A 20000-nucleotide genomic window follows, 5' to 3' on the forward strand; every position below is an offset into this window, starting at 1 on the left:
TTTTACCATCATACGTGTTACCCAAAAGTTAGTCTTTCAGATATCTCGTTATTACTCATAATATATTTACGCCGTTTCATTTTTGGTATTTACAACTTTATAATGTATTGAACGTTCTATTAATTTTTTTTATTATCTTGATATGTTTTTGAAGATGAAAATAACTTCAGCATTAATTATTTATTAAATGTTGGTACTTTATTTGCTCTTTTGAGAGAGAGAGAGAGAGAGAGAGAGAGAGAGAGAGAGAGAGAGAGAGCCTTTCAATCATACTTCACGATAAACATAATTGATATTTAATTCTTAAAAGTTACAAATTACAATTTCATTTATGCCCCAAAAACACCGTCAAGCTTTTGTAATTATCATCAGACGTTCATAAAGAGTTAGAATATTTTAATGTAAAGTATGTATAATTGGTCCTTTAATTATTCGAATTATTCACAATTTGTATGGAGTGAGTCTAAAAGGTCATACTCTTACAAAATAATCATCCCCTAAACAGAACTTTCTATAATTATGCAGAAAAGTAAGAAAAGGAATGCGGATTATAAAATGTTTTCGGTAGGTATAAAGCAATATTTCAACTTATTTCTTATCTCAATGATATGGTAAGATTCTGGGGGATGAGTTATTGGAATCTAATATTTTGCACATCCAGGCAAATTGAGTGAGTGCGTGCAAGGTACAGGCAAATGGTTAATTCTGTAAAAGGACGTTCGACTCATTACTGATAAAACATTTAGATCGTTTATTGATGACTGATGTGGATTTTTCAGCATTTGATGTTCATTTATTAATTGGTCATCAAATTATGGACGAGGCAGTGATTGGAGTAATATATTGCTTTTAAAACCTCCTCCGATTTGGTTAGATAGCTAAGTTTAACATATATATATATATATATATATGTATATATATATATATATACATATATATATGTATATATATATATATATATATATGTATGTATTATATATATATGTATGTATTATATATATATATAAGATATATATATATGTATATTATATATATATAGTATGTATTATTATATATATATATATATATATATATATTATAAATAATATATATATACATATATATATCTATATATTTATATGTATATATGTATTATATATTATATATATATATATATATAAATATATATATATACATATATATATATATATATATAAATATATATATATATATATATACATATATATATACATACATATATATCTACATATATACATATTTATATATATGATATATATATATATTATTATATATATATGTATATGTATATATATATATAGTATATATATATATATATATATCTATATATATATCTATATATATATATATATATATATTACAAGCTAAGCTATAACCTATAGTTGGAAAAGGAGTTGCTATACGGCCAAGGTCTTCAGTGGGAAAAATAGTGTGGAAATCAACAAGGAAATAAATAATATACAAGAGAACAATGGTTTGAATTTACAGTGTCCTTTTCTTAGAAGAGCTGCTTATCATAGCTTGAGAATATCTTCTACTCCTACCAAGAGGAAAGTAGCCACTTTAACAATTGCATTGCAGATGTTAACTCCTTGAGCTAAAAAGAATCTTTGTGTTGTCACGTGTATGAGGATGTGGAACGAACAGGCCAGACTATTCAGTCTATATGTAGGCAAAGACAAAATGAGCCATAACCAGTGAGAGGGGATTCAATGCAGTACTGTCATTATTAATCGATATATGTACTTAGGACAGACAGTTGGTTTTTCCCCAGGACACGAGACCGAAATTAATGGAAGGAGAGATTTGGTGATCAAAATGAGATTATGAAAAGTAAAATACCATTTTCTCTAAAAGAAAAGTATTTAATCAGATGGTCCTACCAGTATTAATGCATCAGAAACGTGGAGCCATACTAGAGCCTTAGAACATAAGCTAGATAGAACTCAAAGACGTATGGAAAAAATAATGACAGGAATAACACTAAGAGACAGAGAAAGAGAAACGTGGATACGAGAGCAAACAAAAGTAGAGAATATTCTCACAACATGCAAAAAAAAAAAAAAAAAAAAAAAAAAAATGGTCATCGGGCACGACATATAAGAGAATGACAGATAATAGATGCACATTAAGAATAACAGAATGGGTTCCTAGGGATTACAAAAGAAGCATGGGAAGCAAGAGAAGACGATTGATTGATGAACTAAGAAAGTTTGTGGTTGTGGACGCAAGTAAAAAGATATGTCCGAGGCCTGTATTTTGCACTGGACTAGTAATGGCTGATGATATATATATATATATATATATATACATATATATATATATATATATATATCTGTGTGTGTGTATGTGTGTGTGTACAATGAGAATAGAGCTAATTATGTACGTAACAGATGAGAGAATCTATTTATTAAAGGCAAAAGTGCGAGAACCCTGAAAATTAGTAACAAAACACCCTCTTCCCTCCCTTACTTTAAAAAGAGAACTGAAACTTTTACTCCAGCCTCCACCTGTCAGTGGGGTGCGTGTGCCTGACCTGCTTATTCGGCGCTTTCTCTTTTGGGGGATTTTTTTTTTTTTTTTTTTTAAACATTGTTAAGTGTAGATTAACTGTAGTCACTCAAGAGAGAGTATGTATTTAGGTCAGTCGTTGTTGTGGGTAAGGAGTTAATAGTTCAGTGTCTTCAGCCTGAATAGTAATCGTTTGCAATTATCCTTATTCTAATAATTTTATGTTCGTGTTGACACTCGTTTTGTTTTTAACTTTTTGTGTTTACTTTAACGTGATTGGTCGTATTGTTTTAGGTCAAGTAATTGTTATTCTTCTGACTTATTTTAGGTTATGCATTTAGATTTAATATTTGTAATTTGTTTTTTATTTAATTTGTATAATTCGTGAAGTACATGGGTATATGCATATGTGAATTCAATAGACAAACTTTGTATTACACCTAAGTGTTTTATCTAATATACTGTATATAAATAAATAAATATATATATATGTGTATATATATATATATATATATATATATATATATATATATATATATATATACATATATATATATATATATATATATATATATATATATATATATATATATATATATATATATTGATCAATAAATTAACGATATATTATATCTTTGGTCAGTGTTACTACCATCAACACGTTCATTAACAGTGGAATGCGCGATCCTGAGCATGTACGTTCACACATGCGTGTCGGAATGCTTCAATTTTCCCAAATGCAGACACGAGCTGGGACCATGTTTAAAATCCATTAACTTTCCAATTCAGGTGGTATTTACTTACTACGTGTAAACGCTTTTGAACTTGTACAACCGATGTAATACTCATCATATGTTTTCACGTCACTATTTGCAACCCATTTCTGACTACTGTATATTGAAATTTTGGGAGAAGATTATAAACTTGGATTTTTGGGATGGTGGTGGTATTACCATGCTTCTTGCCTAACTGTAGATTATGCACTAGTGCCATTTAGTTTTTAGTGGGTGTTAACCCTCCGGGTACTAACAAGATCCAACATTTTCTGTTATCTGATCTAGCCTATAGACCAGCAGTGAAATTTTTTTTTTTTTTTTTTTTTTTTTTTTGCTTACCGTATGTCGCTCTACAGGTATTATTACTGGGCTGAATGATGAAGTTTCTTATACTCTCTCTCTCTCTCTCTCTCTCTCTCTCTCTCTCTCTCACATAAACATTATTTGTGTTATGTATAGGCTATGATTATATATGTAATTACACAGTATGTATAGGCTACATGTGTATATGAAATGCTATAATTTTACGTATGCGTTTAAAATGTTAAGAGATTTTTGTTTATATTGGTGCAACTGCTGGTTTCCCTAACTTGCATCTTGACGTAGAAGGGTTTACCCAGCCCCAGCGCCAGGCCATGTGGTCCAAATTCCATGAGTCATATCAAATGATTTTTCTCCATCAAAGAAAACGAGTATGATTTGGTAATAGAGAATGGTACACTCTCGATTTTTGTAGGGCCGACTACACAAATTTATTTACTCATAATCAATGCTATCAACATCTTTTGTAAACTTAGTACATCTGTTTTGATGTAGATATGCATTTTTATAAATCATGACTAATTTCGAGTGTCAAAGTAACAAAGTTGTAAACAATCGCTTTTGGATGATTTGCATTATTCAATAAATTGTTGATAATTGGAATGCTGATGACGACGACGAAGATTATGCTGATGATGCTGCTGATGATGATGATGAAATACCTACATGAACAAAGCAAATATATTCAGTTAATAACCGCATTGCATCTTTGTCACCGAAATCTCAATTTTCGGTAGATGTTAATGAGACCTTTGGTATATTAAGGTCTTTATTAATGAAAACCTTGCGTGCGTATTACATAGATACTACGAGAAGACTTTTTCGTCGTAAACACGCACACACATATGATGATCCATCGAATACAGACAGATAAATGAGCATCAACGTGTAAAATATGTATGAGATGTCCATACTATAACTTGAGTTCAATTACTAAAATTCTACTCTTTATATGTTGCTGTAGATATAATCTTATACTGAAATACGCCTGTATTATCATTTATAATTATTTACAAAGCTAGCTGAAAATTGTATTTGCTTACTTATAGCATATACTGTTAGTTAATTAAAAGATAAACATAAGATAACTAAGATTTATTGGCTGGAACACCACCCGAAAACGAGTATCCCATCCATCACACAAGAACACGGTCTCAAAAGGTGATATTTAGGGTGACCACGCTCAATATAGGTCGTTCCACGTAACCTATTAATAAGTTAGTATAAGCTTATGTACACCAACATATTAATGCAAATTTACAATAATCAAAATTTATGTGCAAAATTTAATATACAAAATTCATACGCAATACCTTGGAATAGATATGTACAACACATATTATAAAATGATGCCCATGTAAAAAGGTTTTCTGAATATCCCTGAAAACAGTAAATATTCATGTAACATTCAGAAAACGCTAAAAACACCGTTATAATTACTATGGACGATATGAAAAATAACCTATAAATCCTGTACAAAACTAAATAACGTTAACGTTTACATTAGGCAATTGAAACAGATTTTATATTGATAAGCATTATTAAAAAATAATGTCTAATTTTCAACGTAAAAAACTCCCCCCGAATTTTTGGAGACCCACCTATATCATTCAGAAACAAAGGCGTAGATATATAGAGACGCAATGCGATGATAACAGCTTCTTCCCGGGTGATGTTTGCTGTTATTATTCCCTTAAATATTTAAGAAAGCACTTGGAAAAATGTCTCTTATAGGACTGAAGTGCCACAGTTATGCTACTACCACTCCAGATTTGTGTCTGCTGTGAAGAATTGTGTGGACAGTTGTCAGTGGTCTCCCTTGCCACTAATCTTTTCTTATTACATGAACAAATACTGCTGTGCGGTTTTTGGTAGAGACTGGGGCTTGCCGTTCCCTTCTACCAATGTCACTCACCAGGACACTGTGTAATCATTCTAAGCCTGCTGATGTCCGCCTGGTAACTGCCAGTAGATCTGAGATCTCCACCCACGGGTACAAGACACACACTACCATTTGGGAATGCCAAATAGCATTGGAAGTTTACCATTGCCCACTTAACATTGCCAATAATCGGTGTGGATTCTCCTACCCATTTCCACCTCCTGGTTGATGTGGTTCATCGACGTTTAGTCAATCATACTCGTTGACACCTTCAACCCACCCCCTCTGACCTCGCACTCTACATCAGCACACCTTTTGGATACCTACGCCCAACTCCTTACATCGTACCCGGAAGTCTTCCGATCAGAAGTTTGCCAAATGCACATGGTTCCCGCCAGGCATGGTATTTATCATCATATCGAGATGACGGGGCCCCCGGTGTTTGCCAAATTCGGGCTGCTAAACGAACGTTCACCAAAAGGGAAGAAATGGGTCATTGTCAAAAGTCCTCAAACCCGTGGTCCTCATCCCTACACATCGTCCTGAAGTAGGATGGAACCTTCACCCTTGTGTGGATTACAGGCATCTGAACATGTAGACACAATGGGATCACTACCCCCTCGTCAATATTGCCGATGTTACCTCCTACTTGCAGAAAGTGTTCTCCTCTCTCGACTTTCTGAAGGGGTATTATCAGGTGTCCATGAACCCAGAAGACATTCCCAAGACCACCATTACCACCCCATAAGGAACATACACATTCTATTACTCCTGTTCTTGCCTTCATAATGCTGGGGCCACTTTTCAACGCCTCATGGATGGCATCTTAGGGGATCTGCCCCCTTCTGCATATGTTATGTGGATGATAAACATGTGTTCTCTTCCTCCAAATAGGAACACCTCCATCACCTACGCCTCGTTCTCGACCGCCTACGGGAGAATGGCCTTGTAGTACGGTATGACAGGTGTACCTTTAGGGCCAATAAAGTATCGTTCTAAGGGTACCGCATTACTCTTGAGGGCATCCAGCACTCCCTGAGAAGGTAGTAGGTGTTCAGAACTTTCCAATGCCCTCGACCGTCAAACCACAGCAAGAATTCTTGGGCATGATAAACTATTATCACCGTTTTCTGGTACCCATCATCGCCACTACTGCCCCCTTCTATGTCTCCCTAAAGGGTAGGCCAAAAGACCTGTAGCGGGGGTCCCCTTCAGGAAGCGGCCTTCTGTACAGCAATGAATTCCCTATGATGATCTCACTTTTCCTGTGCCACATGCCTCTCTCCTCTCCACCGATGCCAGTGTCGTTTCCATTGGTGTAGTACTCGAGTAGATGATCAATGGCTCGCCCCGGTCTTCGGCCTTCTTTAGTAGAAAACATTCCAAGGCATTACTAAGGATGTTAAGGATTGGGTCTGGGCCTGTACTTATGCCAAACTTCAAAAGTGCATCAACACTGATTCAGGAGTGGGCACCTTTCCTCATTCTCGGCATCATTTTTTCCACATCCACGTTGATTCAGTAGGCCCCTACCCACGTCACAAGGACACCTTTACCTGTTTACTGTCATTGACTGCTTGACTAATTGGCCTGAAACCATCCCCTTGCAAACTGCAACATCCGTCTTACTCTCATGGGGCATAGTGAGATTTGATATCCCTGAGCACATCACTTCTGACAAGGGTACCACTTTTACCTCTCAATTGTGGACATCATTAACGTACCTCGTGGGCATCACTATACATCAGACAACCGTCTACAACCCTGAAGCCAACAGAATGGGGGAGTGCTTTCATTGCACCCTCAAAGCAGCTTTGATGTTCCGTGGCAATAACTCCAGCTGATCTACTCAGCTTCCCTGGGTCCTCCTTGGATTAAGGACCACTCCTATGGACGGCCTGGATATCTCAGCAGCTGAAATGGGGCATGACAATCTATTGGTCGTCCTTGTGATTTTTTTTTCTGTCTGTTACCTCCAGCGCCTACGTCACGTGGTGGGGGAAACACTCCCTGCCGCCAGACTTGAAAGGCCCCAGCGATGCAACACATACCGAAAGATTTAAACACCACAACACATATATTCATGCACACTGACACTTGCAAGCCACCAGACTTACAAGGCCCCAGCCATGCAACACACACTGAAAGATTTAAACACCACAACACATGTCTTCGAACACACTGACACTTGCAAACCACCAGACTTACAAGGCCCCAGCGATGCAACACATACCGAAAGATTTCAACATCACAACACATGTCATCGTGCACACTGACACTTGCAAGCCACCAGACTTACAAGGCCCCAGTGATGCAACACATACCGAAAGATTTCAACACCACAACGCATGTCTTCGTGCACACTGACACTTGCAAGCCACCGCTGACACTTCCTTGCACGGGCCCTTTCCTTGTTGTCTGTCGCAAGCTGACGGAGCCATGTAATGCAAGTGTATTTCATACACGTTCACACATTGTAATGCGATTGCTCTCTCTCTCTCTCTCTCTCTCTCTCTCTCTCTCTCTCTTGCAATGATATTCAAAAAACCTGTTTAAGCTTGCCATTGCATGTTTTATATTGTTGAAGTTTTTACCAACCGTTTTGTATATAAGCTTGTGATGTCGTGTTAATAAACCAGTCATGTCCAGTCAGTCTTTCTGTTAAGACCAGGTCGCAGCTTGCCTCGCCACCTATGCTCACACGACATAACCTTCATAGCATAGAAATTGCGTTAACCTCACTAGCATAAGAATGCCTTTGGTCTATCAAATTGAAATTTACATCAACAATTGTATATATAAGAATAATTGGAGCATCAGCAACTTACTTGGCATGCTTTCCCTAATAATAATCTTAAAAGCCATTCCTTAATTCATATGATTAATTTTGATCTCTGAAACTTGGAACTTTCCTCTGTAATCTCCTCGATGTTATTCACAAACCCTACAATTTTCTTTTAAGTTTTGATAACTATTGGCCATATGCGTTCACCCTCTTCCTCCTTTTCTTCTTTTACACGCTACAACCCTAGTTGGAAAAGCAGGATGCTATAAGCCCAAGGGCTCCAACAGGGAAAATAGCCTTGTGAGGAAATGAAATAACGAAAAACTAAACAAGAGAATTTTGAGAATAATCATATTAAATAAACATAAGTTATAACATGAGAAAAGGATTTCTTTATTTTCTACGGAAAGCGTTTTCTTCTTCTTCTTCTTCTTCTTCTTCTTCTTCTTCTTCTTCTTCTTCTTCTTCTTCTGTAAAAAGTGAACACAAAGGTTATTACTCCTCTCCTATTAGGAGATTATTATATATTTATTATATCTTCCTTGGTAATCTTCTTAATATTCCTTGTAGTAAATCCAGAAGAGAAAAAGATAATTAATTTTTATAGTATTTTTAATATGATGTTAATCTTCGTTTTATTACTTTTCGGGGGGGGGGGGGGCGGCACTGCTTTATAAGTAAAGAGAGTGAGGGAGCAGAAATGTTCTTTCTAGATTTTTGTATTTGGATTTAAATAGTGTTCATAATATACATATATATATATATATATATATATATATATATATATATATATATATATATATATATATATATATATATATATATATATATATATATATATAATGTGTGTATAGCTTGTGTGCGTAATTAACTGAAGAATTTGGAGAGGAAGTGATTGTTCAAGTACTAGTCATAATGAGTTTTGTAGGGTTAAAGATTTATTTATATTGTTTAAAATTTAGAAAAATAATTTTTTGACTAAAATGTATTGTGTAATTCAATGTTTCTTTTAGGCTTGTATTCTATTAATCCATATTTGTTAAACAGTAAAATTATTAGCAATTCATTAGTAGTAGTTTTAAATAACCATTTGGTTTATGTGCAATCAATGTGTAGTTCATTTGCTGCCCAATGTTTTGCATGTACTTAGAGTAATGCTCCATCTGTGCGACATTGCCTTGTTTTTATTACCCATAATTGGGTAGTTCAATTTAGTAGTGAATGTGGCAATAGAAAAAGTGTACCAAACCAGTATACACGTCTTGAATGTAAACATGTTCTCTCTCATATAAACAAGTGATAATAACAGTACTTCTAGTATAGTAATATGCTTTACCGCCACAAGGATCATGTGACATAATATACAGCAAAGGTCAGTTGGAAATAATGACCTATTTTAGCACCTAGCGCTTTCGTGTATTTTAATATACACTTCAGGGTACAATACTCTACTCTGAAGAAGTGTATATTAAAATGCACAGAAGCGCTAGGTACGAAAATATTTCATCTTTTGCTACTGGCTTTTGCTTTATAGTAATATATGTTTCTTCAGCTATATTTATCATACATTGCCACTCGTAATAGACCACTGAGATTTATTGGAGTTTGTAGTAAAGCCAAGAATTGTATAATGAAGGAGAGTACAAACATGTACTCAACACCTCACCTACGTCTATATGGTTATTATTTAGGGTTATCTACTAGGAATTCAAGTTTGGCAAAAGCAGATTTAACTTTTCAGTAAGCAGTTGCTTATCATTTAGCCAAGGTACATTATAAAACTGGTAAGAGAACATGTTTATATGCAGATTTTTGTACCTTTTATGTTTAGGTCTTACTGGATGTTTGCATGGTCGTTGCATGATGTATTTTCAATCCATTTCCAGGTGCTTATCGAGGGGTGTACCTGGGCAAGTTCCGGCAGGGATCATCCTACGCCAGATCCATCGCAGTCGACAAAGGTAAGTTGGGATTATATTATTATTATAATCTTCAGATACCAAGCTGCAACCCTAAAAGGAATGGCAGAATGATCCAAGTCCCAACGGCTCTAGTAGTGAAAGTAAAAGTTGAAATTAAACAAAAAAGGAAGTATGAACTAACCTACATTGTGTATATGACTGTATAGAGAGAAGGATTATATTGAACAGTACTTCTGGTTTTGAAAATAAAGATCAAAGACACCGATAAATAAAGGAGTAAGAAAGGGAAACTTCTTGATATAGTATACCACCAGGCATTCTTGGCTGTGCAAAATAAGCTTGCCCAACATATCGTTTGAAAGTAATAAAAGAGGAGAAGCAGAATGACAGAGAGCTTGTTTGAGCGTACCCTCAAGCAAGATAAACCTTTAATACCATGTTACAGGAACCATAGTAATTTCGAAGTGTTCATCTCTTAGAACAGCTCACCGTTAGCAAAAAAAGCCCCATATTCCGGTGACATGTGGGCAAATAGCCATTAAATGCTGTAAAAGCTACCTGTAATTGGGAGTGTATAAGGTGTAAGATTAGGGCTGTTAGGTGTACGAAACAGGACAATGTGTAATTAATCGGATAGACAATATGGTGTATATATAGACAAAGATAAGATCCGCACCTTGAGAAGGATCCAACATGAAAATGTTTGGTCAATCCTTAAAGGATCTTTTAACGTTCCAGTGGTAAAATCTCAACAGGTTACTGGTGCCAAAAGATGAGAATTAGAAAGATGTGACCTATTCAGATGTCCGTACAAATAAGATATTTGTGATGAAGAATGTTGGCAACAAATTAGGATTGATGAAGCTAAGAATTAGATGCAGACGGGATGGCAACAATTGTGGAAATCATAGCTCATATACCTGAGAATCAAAAGACAAACTGTTGACAACATTTTAGAATTCAGGAGCTAAATGCAAACAATTCGATTTCATAAGTATTAGAGATTTGTGTCACAGCGTCATAGTATACTTACGTTCAAAGTATGTAACTTGCTGAACATGTAAATAAATGAACGGGCTTGTTATCACAGGGAAAAATGCAGAAAGGTTATATTAGCAAAAAGCAAGCAAGAGATAGCTGTTATTGGTTGAACACGTTAGAATACGTTATGCAAAAAAAAAAAAAAAAAAAAAAAAATGTTCATTCTGAATGTTTGAATAAAGAGAAATAAAAAAGTCTAGGAATAAAGCTGTAAATGTAAATAAGACAAGGAAGATACATGAAGAGGAAGTGGGTAGAACATGTAAGCAAAAAATTGACGAACATTAGTCATGAGGTGAAGACATAAAGATGGAAGGAGGATTTGTGGAGTTTCTAGAATTCTCTAAGCGAGGTATATAAAATGCTTTTGGTGTATAGGGAGATGAGGTGAGGTAATAAAACATTATGGGTGAGATGATGTAATAAAATTTATAGCATAAGAAATAAGGAGACTTTGTGGCACAGTGGTATGACGGGAAGGAAGATCGTGTAAAGGTATACAGAATAATGGTTGGTGTAGAATAAAAGAAAATGTGAGAAGAAAGCATATAATGAAATTAGATGTGAGAAAATAAACAAAAACTTTAGGGAAGATATGGAATTATGCATCAGGTAATTAAATAAAGAGAGGGGTTAATGAACATTTAGAAATTGGAATGTGAGATCCTATCTAATATAAGTTCGATCTGTGGATAAGTAAGTATTTTGAAGGCTATTTGAAGGTGGTGGATGGAGGACAGTCAGAGCTGAGAGAAAATTGTGCAACTGTTTAATGTAAAAGTTGGATCTTTATTGAAGTAACTGATCATTTAGTAAGGAGGACAATTAAGAGGTCGTAGAAAGGAAAGACCACCGGACTGGCTGGAATTACTTGTGAGATTCATTACTGAGACAATGGTGTGAACGAGTGGCTGAGTTTGTAAGGTATATTATTATTATTATTATTATTATTATTATTATTATTATTATTATTATTATTATTATTATTATTATTATTATTAGCTAGGTTACAACCCTAGTTGGAAAAACAAGATGCTATAAGCCCAAGGGCTCCAAGAGGTAAAAATAGCCCAGTGAGGAACGGAAATAAGGAAATAAATAAACGATATAAGAAGTAATGAAAATTAGAATAAAATATTTTAAAAACATTAACAACATTAAAACAGATATTTGATACATAAACTATAAAAGGACTTATGTAAACCTGTACAACATAAAAACATTTCCTGCAAGTTTGAACTTTTGAAGTTTTACTGATTCAACTACCCGATTAGGAAGATCATTCCGCAACTTGGTCACGGCTGGAATAAAACTTTTAGAGTACTGTGTAGCAGTGAGCCTCGTGATGGAGGAGGCCTGACTATTAGAGTTAACTGCGTACCTAGTATTACGAACAGGGTGGAAGATCTGAATGTAAAGGATGGTCAGAGTTATGAAAATTCTTATGCAACATGCATAATGAACTAATTGAGCGACGGTGCCAGAGATTAATATCTTGATCAGAAATAAGAAATTTGATAGACCGTAAGTTCCTGTTCAACAAATTAAGGTGAGAATTAGCAGCTGAACACCAGACAGGAGAACAATACTCAAAACAAGGTAGAATGGAAGAATTAAAACACTTCTTCAGAATAGATTGATCACCAAAAATCTTGTAGGACTTTCTCAATAAGCCAAGTTTTTGTGCAGTTGAAGAAGACAGACATAATGTGTTTCTCAAAAGTCAATTTTCTGTCGAGAACCAAACTTAAATTTTTAAAAGTCAAGCAAAGATAAAGAAACATTATCAATGCTGAGATCCGGATGTTTAGGAGCCACTGTCCTTGACCTACTTACAATCATACTTTGAGGTTTGATAGGATTCAACTTCATACCACATAATTTCCACCATGCACTAATGTCAGCTAGATCTCTATTAAGGGATTCAGCAACTTCAGATCTACATTCAGGAGAAGGAATTGATGCAAAGAGAGTAGCATCTTCTGTATATGCAACAAGCTTGTTTTCTAGACCAAACACATGCCATGTGTATATAGTGTGAAATGTAATGGGCCAAGATATAAGTTATTCCGAAGGATTGGGTGACAAATGATTGTTCCATTATATAAACATATAAAGGTAGTGGAGGGAACTAAGAATTATACGGGCATAAAACTATTTATTTTATATGGGAAAATTTAGGGTAGGATATTTATTGAGAAAGTAAGATAACAGAGTGACTGATTTGGATAAAGAGATTTAGATTTCGGTAATAAAAATGATAAATGGATCCAGTATTTATATCGAAACATTTATGAGAGAAGTTTGAAAGGAGAGAGAAAAACTTGTTTACATTATATATAAAGGTATAAAAATCATATAATCAAATCTGTATCGAGTCATTTGAGACGCTGTCGAGAGTTCTTAGAACAGAGGCTATAAGGAACAGTTGGGGGTTTTAGCAATGGAAGCAAAGTTTGTCTAGAGTCTATATGAAGGATTATGTAGTTTTTGTAAAAATGGTTCCGAGCCGGGGATTCGTTGTCTCCTTGGCTGTTCAATACCTTTATAGCTGGAGGGTTGTGTAGAAGAGAAGTCATTTGATGTAAATACAAAGATATGGGATGAAAATATGAGTCATGCGTGGAGTATGGGTTGGTTGATGTTCCAGTGTCATGTTTTATGTTGACTCAGCACTGAATGGGGACAGTGAAAAGAACCGCAGAAAATAGTAAAAGTGTTTAAATTTTTGCAATAGAGAGTTAAGAATAAATATGATCATGAATTGATGTATAATGGTATATGAAAACTTATTGGATAACATGATGAATGTTGATTTGATGGTGGAAAAATAAATTGTATAAGTATTTGGGCGTAAACTAAATGAATAGTGGTAAGATAAGGAAATGAGGCATATCGCAAAATAGGTGCTTAAAAAGGCAGGAGATTGGGAGGGGTTTTGAATCTTTTGTAGAGGTGAAGGTTGGAATATACGAAAAAGTAACATGTGTTTATGTGGTAGTGGAATGTAGTAGATTGAATGCTTATGAAAACAAAATTGAAGCAGTTGAGATGAACTGTTTATATAGTATATGTAGCATAAAAAGAATTTAAAACTCATATATGTGAAAATGTCCTTAAGTAGTAGACTGGTAAGTGTATGAGGAACGATACATCCGAGTATTTTGAGGTGTTTTGGTTGTGGACGACGCCAGGCTGATGTAAGGAGTGAATAATCCTGAAGTGATAAGAGGTAAGAGGATAGGAAGACATTTTAAAAGAATTGAATAGATGGTGTGAGAAAAATATTGGAAAGGAATCGTCACTATATCCAGAAGAACAAAAGTATGTTCAAGATAAAGGGGTTTCCAGCAGTGTCGTTGTGTGTTTTGGATTGGTGGCCGGACCTTCGAAGGATTCTTGAGGAGCCCTTGCATCCGTGTATGAAGCAAGTAATGCTTGGGAAGTTATTTGCTGAGGGGTTCATCTAAGAATTAGCAGTTATTGTATGAGTGTGACTATAATCTGTTTTTACAGAAGCACCCATTGGTATGGGATTGGCTTAATTTCGATATATATATATATATATATATATATATATATATATATATATATATATATATATACATATATATATATATATATATATATATATGTGTGTGTGTGTGTGTGTGTATGTATATATATATATATATATATATATATATATATATATATATATATATATATATATACAATACACACACACACACACATATATATATATATATATATATATATATATATATGTGTGTGTGTGTGTGTATGTATTGTGTGTGTATATATATATATATATATATATATATATATATATATATATATATATATATATATACTGTATATATATACATATATATATATATATATATATATATATATATATATATATATATTACACATATTCATATATTTTATAATATGCTTAAAAATCACAGGGAAACGTGATGCTCACATACATATATTATAATGTCTTTGTATGTGTATGAATGTATGTATAGACATATGTATTATATTGTAGATCTACCTAGTAGTTTCCTAGTCGCATTTAAACTCTGCCATAGTTTTCTCTTTATATTCTGACTGCTCAGGTAGGTTTTAATATCAAAGATCATTCATTGTCGTGGTCTATCTTAACGTTTAGCGCTACCCTCTCGTAGTTAGTTGTGTAGTCTTATAGCTCTTTACAGTCTAAGTTCTTTTGATCGTAAAAGTTTTATTGTATTTTTCCGTAGTGTAGTTATGTGTTTGCTTCATCTAGGTTAGACTTTGATTTGCTCAAAAGTATTGTTGTTGTGGTAGTATACTTTGTGGGACTGTTTGACAGCAAGCTCTCACAGGATGGAATGCCAATAGGAAAAGAAAGGTGAAAAAAATATAGGGATAAAGGTAAATATAGAGAAGACTGATAGCTAAACATATATATATATATATATATATATATATATATATATATATATATATATATAAATAAATTTTCTAACCGAAATGAACAAAAGACATTGGGTAGCTGATGCCTCTTAAATTTTTTGTATCTACAGTCACGATTATTTTGGAAACTTTCAAGACCCTTTTCTATTTTTTCCTTTACTTCCTTTCCTTATTGGGCTATTTTCCATGTTGGAGCCCTTAGGCTTATAGCGTCCTGTTTTCCGAACTAGGGTTCAAGCTTAGCAAGTAATAATAATAATAATAATAATAATAATAATAATAATAATAATAATAATAATATAAAAAGAAGAAAGTAAGACTTTCGCAGATGGCAGTCATTATATTATAGTCGTAATCATAGACCAGATGATTTGAAAGGCGATGAATACAGTGAAGATTAAAAAACAGAAAGAGAAAATGAGTAAAGCTGCCAAAATGCATTGATATAGGATGAATATATGAAATAGAGTTGGTACAAAGGTTAGCCCAAACGAAAAGATTGACCATTGCGTTATAGCCTGACAGATCAGACAGAATTAAAATGCTGAGGTTTTAGGTAGACGAATACCACATTTTCTGTTAAGATAGCTTAGGGAAAATGGTCAGTTTGAAAATCATTCGTCAATAGCATAAGTAGCATTTACCCTAGTAGCAGAACTTCATCCTTATTGTTTAAGGTTTGCTTTAAATTAAGGGCTTTTCGTGATGTAAATATCTTCATAGAGAAAAATTCCAGAATAATTACCAACCATAGCCAGCATTCTTGCATCATTATTTTATTTACGTATACATTTTGGAAAGGTTTTCTAATATACTTTCCAGTGATATATTCATTTTTGCATCGTTTAAGTGCATTTTTTTTATCAAGGCTTCTTTAAGTTTGAAGAATGATATTTTCAAATGTAAAAGTTACAGCATTTACAGTGTAATATATTTTAATACTACGTCATTTTTGTTTATAAGCAGATACAAATATTTGATATATATATATATATATATATATATATATATATATATATATGTAGATATATATATATATATATATATATATATATATATATTTATATATATATATATATATATATATATATATATATATATATATATACATATATACAGTATATATATATATATATATATATATATACATATATATATATATATATATATATATATATGTGTGTGTGTGTGTATATATATATACAGAGAGAGAGAGAGAGAGAGAGAGAGAGAGAGAGAGAGAGAGAGAGAGAGAGAGAGAGAGAGAGAGAGAGAGAGAGAGAGAGAGTTAATCAGTTAGTTTGCTATTTTTATTAACGGGAGAAGGAATGCTTTACTGCTATTTACTTTGAAATGTCAGTTATGAGGGATTAGGAAAGAAGACTGTTGGTCACTGAGGAAATTTCATATCGAGTTTCATAAGGAACGAAAACTAATTTGTCTGCCTTTACATTGTGCTTTTATTTTGACAAATTATTTCTTTAATGCATGTCAAGGATACAGATAACACTGGAGTCCTTTACTAGCCCGGATTTGAAGTAGGATGAATTGGAAGAAAGAACGCTGAGACCTTAACTATAATATGTCATTGTGTTGTCTCTTAATCGAAGTAAATCTGCGGCCTAGGAAAAATTTTTTGTTTGTTTTTAGATTGCCCTGAACACAAGGTTCAAACATGAACTCTTGCGTTGGCTGCCCGTAAATGTTTCCAAAGTTTGAGTGTAAAACCATACCAAGTAAAGACTTTTTTGACAATCATCCTATTCATTTCAGGTGACAAAAGGCAAAAAAAAAAATAATTTCAATCACTCTGATGTTTGTATGAAATCGTTTTCTTAATGCCTTCACAGGGTTTGCCATCCTCCCTAATAAGTATGCCAACGGTGCCATAGGAAGTGCCCGAGGAGAGCGAGTAGGAACGCCAGGAGCGGGCAGTCGATCTCCTCTCCTGGTTTCTCCGACGCCCCAGAGACGCATCAATGCTCTGGCTCCTCTCGGAGGAAGTAAGTTTGCTCTGGTGGTTTTTGTGACAGTTGGTGATGTGTTGTATCGCCTTAATCATTTAGTCATGTAGTGATTTTGGGAAATAGGTCCTTAAGGAGATCAGTTCTATATCTTCAAGATGTTCATTTTAATGTTCAGAGGAAGATTCTGTTGAAAGGTTCTTAATGAATTTTTCATTTTCTTTTTCGTAAAAAAATTGGTAATTTTTCAATCATTTAGTGATACCCAATATGAAAAATGCATATTTCATTGTTCATAAGAGTTTATTTTTTAAGGTTAATCTTTTTCCGTGAGTGTTATATTTGACATGTATAGTGTATGATATGAACCATTTTATTACTGTAATATATTTTGCATAATATTCGTGAAGCTTGAAATGTTCCCAAAACGTTTCGATTAATTGACTTTTTGGGCTTCGTTGTGAAAATTTGTTTATCAGATGAGACTCATGACGGGTGATACCGTAATTATAGGTAATGATAAGAGATGACGTATTCTAACGAGAGATATGTTTCACCGGGTAACTCTTCGATATTCTGATGCTCCCTAATCCAACACTCAGCAAATATTGATCCTAAGTGGATCCTAAGAAACAATAGTAATAATAATAATCCTTGCAGTACACAGCAATAGTTCGATGGATTATAGAAAGGATTTCACAAGTTTAGAGTTCTTGAAATTGTTCTCTTCTAATATATATCCAAAAGATCTATTAAACACTTTTGGTCAAATTCTATCGCAATTTTAAATCATAAAAACCTTATTTCTTATTTCCTCATTAACAGATATTGTATAAAATTTATCAACCAAATGTTTAAAGGCCCTTGGAAAGAGAGAGAGAGAGAGAGAGAGAGAGAGAGAGAGAGAGAGAGAGAGAGAGAGAGAGAGAGAGATCCCAGAAGGAAGGTGTGCGCTGAGAGAAGAGCACAAATTTTGTTGAATATTACAAATATTTGATTTTGTGGCCTATTACTCGAGAATTTCATTTCGATGCTCATGTTTAATAGAAATGAACGAACTTTTCATTAATTGTGGTTGTATTATATTCGATGTTTGATTTTGAAGATAAATGTTTTCTCAAAACAAACTTTTGACATTCTTTGATTTTTTTTTTTTTTTTTTTTTTTTTTTTTTTTTTTTTTTTTTTTGCAAATTTCGTACAAGGGAATTTAGTTGTAGGCGGTAGTTTTATTTTATTTTATTGTAGGTTTTCATTGTATCTTGAATTTGTGTCATGTTGATATATTATTTGTGATAGTTATAAATGTAGTCCTTTTTGTGGGATATGTTAGATCAGGTAGGTAATCTATCTTACCTCTCAGTCAGTACAGTTTTACTAAAACATTTAAGATTCTGAATGGTCCATCTCTAAATGCTGTAGTGTGATAAGGTTAGTGTTAGTCTAGTGCATTATTATCCCCCTTTTTTCACTGCTATATTCTGTATACTTTTTACCGAAGGTGACGCCGTCATCACCGTTTCGAGGGCAGCTTCCACCCGTAGTGTCATCCCACCTCTTTCTGCAGTTTCTGGCAGACGGCAACCAAAAGACGATGTCTCCTCAGATCCCGAAGAGCTAGGAGAAGATGATACATTTGAAGAAGAGAGAAGGTCAGATTATTCATACGAATATGATGATGAGGAGGAGGAATTGGTAGAAGAGGATGAGGAAGAAGAAGAAGAAGTAGTGGAAGAAGCCATTAATGAAGACGACACCGCCTCTCATTCTTTGAAGAGTTCGGCAACAACTCGAGACAGCGGAATATCCGTTTTCTCTGCTTCTCATGATGGTGATATTAATACAGAAAACGGCAGAGTAAGTTTATGCGAGGGAGACTATCCAAGTCTCTCTCTCTCTCTCTCTCTCTCTCTCTCTCTCTCTCTCTCTCTCTCTCTCTCTCTCTCTCTCTCTCTCTCTCTCTCTCTCTCTCTCTCTCTCTCTCTCTCTCTCTCGTGACATAGATATTCTGTATCCACTAATGGTTTGAATTTTTCTTCAATATTTTCATTTCCATTTATAATTTGATTGATCCTGGGAAGGAAATTATTTGTCATGCAGTTACATAGTTTATGAAAGTACGCAAAATCATAAGATGCCTTCTTTTAGAAATGTAATGTGTATAATTTTATATATGATAAATACAGTGTTTCATAATGTTTATATATTCATTAATATATTTTTAATTTGTTTTATTATAGGAGAGCAGCAGAAGGAGCAGCTCACGTCTACCGCGTAGTGTGAGGTCCAAGGGATCAACTGATTCATTGTCATCGGAGGAGCCTGGGTGAGTGTT

General features: G+C 34.0%; 1 protein-coding gene across 3 annotated transcripts in view; it reads left to right on the forward strand.

The window, feature by feature from the left end:
- Positions 1-20000, forward strand: part of LOC137624386 (TOG array regulator of axonemal microtubules protein 1) — a 674340-nt gene that overhangs the window by 407804 nt on the left and 246536 nt on the right. For all 3 annotated transcript variants that reach the window (XM_068355115.1, XM_068355116.1, XM_068355117.1), the window contains 4 exons: positions 10180-10254; positions 17553-17705; positions 19167-19522; positions 19906-19991. In XM_068355115.1, coding sequence (XP_068211216.1) covers positions 10180-10254; positions 17553-17705; positions 19167-19522; positions 19906-19991 — 670 coding nt within the window. The remainder of the gene's footprint in view (positions 1-10179; positions 10255-17552; positions 17706-19166; positions 19523-19905; positions 19992-20000) is intronic.

The sequence above is a fragment of the Palaemon carinicauda genome, chromosome 31 (genome assembly GCF_036898095.1).
Source record: "Palaemon carinicauda isolate YSFRI2023 chromosome 31, ASM3689809v2, whole genome shotgun sequence".
NCBI lineage: Eukaryota > Metazoa > Arthropoda > Malacostraca > Decapoda > Palaemonidae > Palaemon > Palaemon carinicauda.